The following is a 7,887-nucleotide window of genomic DNA, read 5'->3' on the forward strand; positions in this document are numbered from 1 at the left end:
TAGTCAATGACATTTGAACAGAGCCTATGAGACTTAGTTGAGTTTTGACATGTATACAAAAACATGTTAATTGTTGGACCCATGTTTCATGAGCTGAAATAAAAGGTCCCAGAAATGTTCCATACTCACAAAAAGCTTATTTCTCTCAAATTTGGTGAACAAATTTGTTTACATCCCTGTTACTGAGCATTTCTTATTTGCCAAGATAATCCATCCACCTGATCAGTGTGGAATATAAAAGTTGATTAATCAGCATGATCATTACACAGGTGCACCTAGTGCTGGGGACAAGAAAAATACACTCTAAAATGTGCAGTTTTGTCACACAACACAATACAATTGGCATGCTGACTGCAGGAATGTTCACCAGAGCTGTTGCCAGAGAATGTAATGTTCATTTCTCTGCTTTAGAAAATTTGGCAGTACATCCAACCTGACTCACAACTGCAGACCACATGTAACCACGTACCTCTACAAATCAGCCGGGCTAGACAATCTGGACCCTCTCTTTCTAAAATGATCTGCCAAAATTGTTGCAACCCCTATCACTAGCCTGTTCAACCTGTCTTTTGTATCGTCTGAGATTCCCATAGATTAGAAATCTGCCGCGGTCATCCCCCTCTTCAAAGGGGGAGACACTCTTGACCCAAACTGCTACAGCCTATATCTATTCTACCCTGCCTTTCTGAGGTCTTTGAAAGCCAAGTTAACAAACAGATCACCGACCATTTCGAATCTCACCGTACCTTCTCCTCTATGCAATCTGGTTTCAGAGCTGGTCATGGGTGCACCTCAGCCACGCTCAAGGTCCTAAACGATATCATAACCGCCATCGATAAGAGACATTACTGTGCAGCCGTATTCATCGACCTGGCTAAGGCTTTCGACTCTGTCAATCACAACATTCTTATTGGCAGACTCAACAGCCTTGGTTTCTCAAATGATTGCCTCGCTTGGTTCACCACCTACTTCTCCGATAGAGTTCAGGATGTCAAATCGGAGGGCCTGTTGTCCGGACCTCTGGCAGCCTCTATGGGGTGCCACAGGGTTCAATTCTCGGGCCGACTCTCTTCTCTGTATACATCAATGATGACGCTCTCGCTGCTGGTGATTCTTTGATAAACCTCTACACAGACGACATCATTCTGTATACCTCTGGCCCTTCGTTAGAGACTGTGTTAACGAACCTCCAGATGAGCTTCAATGCCGTACAACTCTCCTTCCGTGGCCTCCAACTGCCCTTAAACGCAAGTAAAACTAAATGCGTGCTCTTCAACAGATCGCTGCCCACCCGTCCAGCATCACTACTCTGGACGGTTCTAATTTAGAATATGTGGACAACTACAAATACCTAGGTGTCTGGTTAGACTGTAAACTCTCCTTTCAGACTCACATTAAACATCTCCAATCCAAAATTAAATCTAGAATCGGCTTCCTATTTCGCAACAAAGCATCCTTCACTCATGCTGCCAAACATACCCTCGTAAAACTGACCATCCTACCGATCCTCGACTTCGGCAATGTCATTTACAAAATAGCCTCCAACACTCTACTCAACAAATTGGATGCAGTCTATCACAGTGCCATCCATTTTGTCACCAAAGCCCCATATACTACCCACCACTGTGACCTGTATGCTCGTTGGCTGGCCCTCGCTTCATACTCGTCGCCAAACCCACTGGCTCAGGTCATCTATGAGTCTCTGCTAGGTAAAGCCCTGCCTTATCTCAGCTCACTGGTCACCATGGCAGCACCCACCCGTAGCACGCACTCCAGCAGGTATATCTCACTGGTTACCCCCAAAGCCAATTCTTCCTTTGGCTGCAACTCCTTCCAGTTCTCTGCTGCCAATGAGTGGAACGATTGCACACATCTCTGAAGCTGGAGACTCTTACCTCCCTCACTAGCTTTAAGCACCAGCTGTCAGAGCAGCTCACAGATCACTGCACCTGTACATAGCCTATCTGTAAATAGCCCATCCAATCTACCTCATCCCCATATTGTATTTATTTATTTATCTTGCTCCTTTGCACCCCAGTATCTCAACTTGCACATTCATCCACTGCACATCCTACCATTCCAGTGTTTAATTGCTATATTGTAATTACTTTGCCACCATGGCCTATTTACATGCTGTATATATATTTTCCTGTATTATTGATTGTATGTTTGTTTATTCCATGTGTAACTCTGCTTGTTGTATGTGTCGAACTGCTTTGCTTTATCTTGGCCAGGTCGCAGTTGCAAATGAGAACTTGTTCTCAACTAGCCTACCTGGTTAAATAAAGGTGAAATAAATAAATAAAATAAACCTTCACATCCGGCTTCTTCACCCGTGGGATCGTCTTAGACCAGCCACCCGGACAGCTGATGGAACTGTGGGTTTGCACAACCGAATCATTTCTGCAATAACTGTCAGATAGCATCTCAGGAAGCTCATCTGAGTGTTCGTCATCCTCACCAGGGTCTTGACCTTACTGCAGTTTGGTGTCGTACCCAACTTCAGTGGGCAAATGCTCACCTTCAATGGCCACTGGCACACTGGAGTAGTGTGCTCTAAACAGACGAATCCCGGGTTCCAACTGTACCGGGCAGATGGAAGACAACATATATAGCGTTGTGTGGATGAGCATGGTGGTGGTGGAGTTATGGTATGGGCAGGCATGAGCTTCAGACAACGAACACAATTGAATTTTATCAATGGAAATTTGAATGCACACAGATACCGTGATGAGATCCTGAGGCCCAATATCATGCCATTCATCTGCCGACATTACCTCACGTTTCAGCATGATAATGCATAGCTACATGTTGCAAAAATCTGTACACAATTCCTGGAAGCTGAAAATGTCCCAGTTCTTCCATGACCTGCATACTCACCAGACATGTCACCCATTGAGCATGTTTGGAATGCTCTGGATCAACGTGTACGACAGCATGTTCCAGTTCCCGACAATATCCAGCAACTTCGCACAGTCATTGAAGAGGGGTGGGACAACATTCCACAGACCACAATCAACAGCCTGATCAACTCAATGTGAAGGAGATGGTGGTCACACCAGATACTGACTGGTTTTCTGATCCACACCCCAACCTTTTTTAAAGTGTGGAATCCATAGATTAGGGCCTAATGAATTTATTTCAATTGACTGATATCCTTATATGAACTGTAACTCAGTAAAATCGTAGAAATGGTTGAATATTGTATCTATATTTTTGTTCAGTGTGTTTGTTTGAAGGAAAGAGCACAGTAAAAGGAAAAGAGGTTACTGTATAAAAATCTCAGTGTTTTGAATGTGTTGCATTGTGGTACTTACCATGCCTGGGTCCACAGTGATGTGCCAGCTGCAGCTCATGCCGTTGTCGTAGCTACTGGGGTGATTCATGCTGGTGAACTCCCCCGACGGGCCCTTGAGTGCCTGAGGACCCCCGCATCCTGAATTGACCTCTTGTCCCACACACAAACACGCACGCACGCACGCACGCACGCACACACACACACACACACACACACACACACACACACACACAATTGATTACATGAACATTCAGTTGATGTGTCAGCTGCAGGGGAACAGCTCTGGGTAATGTTGGCAGAATAATTCGTTTTGATTAGAACCCTTGTTATTGGGCTGTTATGTATAACATGGAAGAGTAACACAATGTCATTATGGAACATCCTGCTGGGACAGACTGTTTGATGATATAGTGGCACTACTTACGTTAATAAGAGTATTCGAATTAAAGATTGCTTCACCAGTCCCATTAAACAAAAGCAAATGGTAATTGGTAATTAAAGCATTAACATACAGCAATAACATACCCTCATACAATGATATGGCCAATGACAACATGGTCAGCAACTACCCTATACAACCAATACAGTACAAGTTTTTTAAATATAATTTGCACACATATACACTGAGTGTATAAAATATTAAGAACACCTTGCTAATATTGAGTTGTACCCCTTCTTTTTGTCCTCAGAACAGCCTCAATTCTTCGGGGCATGGACTCTACAAGGTGTCAAAATCGTTCCACAGGGATGCTGGTCCATGTTGACTGGATGTTGGCTGGATGTCCTTTGGGTGGTGGACCATTCTTGATACACACGGGAAACTGTTGAGCGTGGAAAATCCCAGCAGCGTTGCAGTTCTTGACACACTTCAAACCAGTGGGCCTGGCACCTACTACCATTCCCTGTTCAGTTAAGCACTTAAATATTTTGTCTTGCCCATTCACCATCTGAATGGCACACATACAAAAATTCATGTCTCAAATGTCACAAGGCTTAAAAATGCTTCCCTTCATCTACACTGATTGAAGTGGATTTAACAAGTGACTATAATGGATCTAGCTTATAAGGGATCATAGCTTTCTACCTGGATCACCTGGTCAGACTATGTCATGGAAAGAGCAGGTGTTCCTAATGTTTGTACACATATATCTATCCGTATGTTGACTAGTGGTGTATATACAGTGCATTCAGTATTCAGACCTCAACTTTTTCCACATTTTATTATGTTACAGCCTTATTTAAAAATGTATACACATTTTATACACACATGTATACACACAATTCCCCATAATGACAAAGCAAAAACAGTTTTTTAGATTAAAAACATTCACATTCACATAAGGATTCAGCACTTTGTGGGGAAGGCACTTTTGTTGAAGCAGTTTGGAACCACCAAGACTCTTCCTAGATCTGGCCGCCCGAGAAGGCTTCGGTCAGGGAGGTGGCAAGAACCCGCTGGTCACTCTGACAGAGCTACAGAGTTCCTCTGTGGAGATGGGAGAAACTTCCTGAAGGACAACCATCTCTGCAGCACTCTGCCAATCAGACTTTCATGGTGGAGGGCCAGACGGAAGCCACCATCAGTAAAAGGCACATGACAGCCTGCTTGAGTTTGCCAAAAGGCACCTAGACTCTCAGACCATGAGAAACAAGATTCTCTGGTCTGATGAAACCAAGATGTAACTCTTTGGCCTGAAATGCCAAGCGCCACGCTCTGGAAGAACTGGGCACCATCCCTACAGGAAGCATGGTGGTGGCAGCATCATGCTGTGGGGATGTTTTTTAGCAGCAGGGACTGGGAGACTAGTTAGGATTGAGGGAAGGATGAACGGAGCAAAGTACAGAGAGATAGATCCTTGATGAAAACCTGCTCCAGAGCTTCAGGAACTCAGACTGGGGTGAAGATTCACCTTCCAACAGGACAACGACCTGTATAACGACCTAAGTATACAGCCAAGACAACACAGGAGTAGTTTCAGGACATGTCTCTGAATGTCCTTGAGTGGCCCTGCCAGAGCCCGGACTTGAACCTGATCTAAAACCTGATCTAAAATGGAGAGACCTTAAAATAGCTGTGCAGCGACACTCCCATCCAAGCTAACAGAGCTTGCAGAGAAGAATGGGAGAAACTCCCAAATACAGGTATGCTAAGCTTGTAGCATCATACCCAATAAGACTCAAGGCCGTAATCGCTGCCAAAAGTGCTTCAACAAAGTACTGAAGAAGGGTCTGAATACTTATGTAAATGTGATATTTTCAGTTGTATATTTTTGCATAAATTTGCAAACATTTCTAAAAACCTTTTTTTGCTTTGTCATTATGGGGTATTGTGTTTAGATTGATGATAAATGTTTTTTAATACATTTTAGAATAAGGCTGTAAGGTAACAAAATGTGGAAAAAAGTCAAGAGGTCTGAATACTTTTCCCGAATGCTCTGTACAATGTAGACAGAAGCTATACAGTTTTTTAAGCCTTTCAATATGACCATCACTTCAAAGTGCAGACATTATTCCTGGGCAAGGTTTATTGAATAAGGGATTTAAAGGACGAATAAAAGGAGAAAGGATATAAAAGGGAGAGAGAGAGAGAGAGAGAGAGAGAGAGAGAGAGAGAGAGAAATAGAGAGAAAGAGAGTGAGAGTATTTGCATTATACTAGACCAGTGTATTGTGTGAGTGCTGTCTCTGGAGTCAGCCGTGTCTCCTAAGACAGTCTCACTCATAGAAATGGATGACAGCCATTATTCTTAGGTACGATATGACTGATTTGGCTAACCGAGCCAAGGTAGCGTGGGACAGTGTTAATAACATCATATATTTTTACATGATTTAAATGCATTTTTTTAGGGGGGGGGAGGCTGTATTTTTTGGGAACCAGCACAGAAGTGTAAAAAGGCACCAAGATATATTGCAGATAGGTGGACTCTATTATATGATAAATAGATCATCATTGACACCTTGTCAGAAGCCAAAACAACATGCATGTTATATCACATTTTAACTCAGATGATTTGATTGGCTGTTTATATAGATGAAATAGAATGACTCATGGAAAAAATGCAGACGTGACAAATTGAGGCGTATTTGTCATGCTTTCTATGGTGACAGAGTGACACTATATGAAAAATACGTCCAGCAATCCATAACAGTGCTTGGAACCGCGTCACTGCATCAGTATCCAGTGGTGAGACCAATTGCCAATGTCTAAGGGGACCAATTTCAGATATCCCTAAAGGTTCGCAGGAGGTTTGTCTATAGACGTTCCTCAACGTTAGAGGGAACCTTTGCCTTTTGTTGTCGTTCTGTTCCTCCACAGCTGGGTCTCAGCTCGGACTGTCTGTCTGCCACACTGTGAGGCCAGTGGCAGGGGACGTCACTGTGACTCACATCACAAAGGTACCACAAAGACACAGAACCCCCTTAGAATATAACTCTCTGTCTCGCCCTGTACCCAGAATGGAGGCACATTCAATGCCAGAAGTATTCAATGCCATTATTACTGTAGCAATGAATGCTGTTGGTTTGTTATTGCGATATACAATGACTCAGATCATTCTTCTATACTTATCATTTATTGCTGATATGAAAGTGTGGCTTAATTTAATCCTAAATAATAAAACATCTGTCAGAGACAGAGATACATTAAGAGCACAATGTACAGTGATGGAAATTTAAATAAAAAATAGACAACAAAACATCACTTTTCATCTTCTTGTCAGCAAACTCACCCAATTAACCGACAGCCATTACCCACCCACTCCCCAGGCGCTTAGCTAAGCCTGGTATTATGGTAAATGTATAATGGTCCATAAATCACACGGGTCCATAAATCACTGTTTCATAGTCCTGCTGAGAGGCATTGAACTTTCTGGTGTGAGTAGAGCTATAAACCTTCATTTGATTGAAGTGTTTCAAGTTTTGTACTCACACACCTCCTTGACAGTGATGAAGTTTAGAGGGATAGTCCAACTCCTAAGTGTTTACAGTAAATACAGTAGTACTAATCATCTGGCCTACATGAATGTGTTTAAAGTATATAGCAGCTCACCACCAGGTAGCCTAGCAGTTAAGAGAATTGGGTCAGTAACCGAAAGGTTGCTGGTTCCAACCCCTGAGCCGAAAAGATGAAAAAAATCTGCATTTCTGCCCTTGTGTAAGACAGTTAACCTCCAACAACAACTTCTCCCCGGGCACCGATGACGTGTATATCGATTAAGGCAGCCCCCCGCTCCTCTCTGATTCAGAAGGGTTGGGTTAAATGTGGAAGACCCATTTCGGGTTTAATGCATTTAGTTGTGCAACTAACTAGGTATCCCCCTTTCCCTTCCCTCCATTTAAACATACAGGTAGTACACTACTCACCTTCATCAGTGGAGACGCTGTTCTTGTCAGTGAAGTAGATGACCACCAGTCCGATGCAGGCGCCAGTCAGAGCCACAAACAGTAGTGTCAGGCTCTTCTCCAGGGTACTCAGACCCCTGGACGTGGGCCTCTTCTGTAGGTCTTCCTCCATGCTCTCTGTTCACAGTGGTGGAGATGTGCAGGTGTGGAGCAAATGTGCTTTGCCTCTGGTGCACCAGCGTCTCACGG

At 43.4% G+C, this 7,887-nt stretch overlaps 1 protein-coding gene across 1 annotated transcript in view; it reads right to left on the reverse strand.

The window, feature by feature from the left end:
- Nucleotides 1-7,887, reverse strand: part of zgc:154142 (uncharacterized protein LOC555481 homolog) — a 58,378-nt gene extending 50,491 nt beyond the window's left edge. The window contains 2 exon segments of the mRNA XM_065003322.1: nucleotides 3,304-3,448; nucleotides 7,660-7,887. Coding sequence (XP_064859394.1) covers nucleotides 3,304-3,448; nucleotides 7,660-7,810 — 296 coding nt within the window. The 5' untranslated portion in view covers nucleotides 7,811-7,887.

Source organism: Oncorhynchus nerka, linkage group LG18, assembly GCF_034236695.1.
Source record: "Oncorhynchus nerka isolate Pitt River linkage group LG18, Oner_Uvic_2.0, whole genome shotgun sequence".
Classification (NCBI taxonomy): Eukaryota; Metazoa; Chordata; class Actinopteri; order Salmoniformes; family Salmonidae; genus Oncorhynchus; species Oncorhynchus nerka.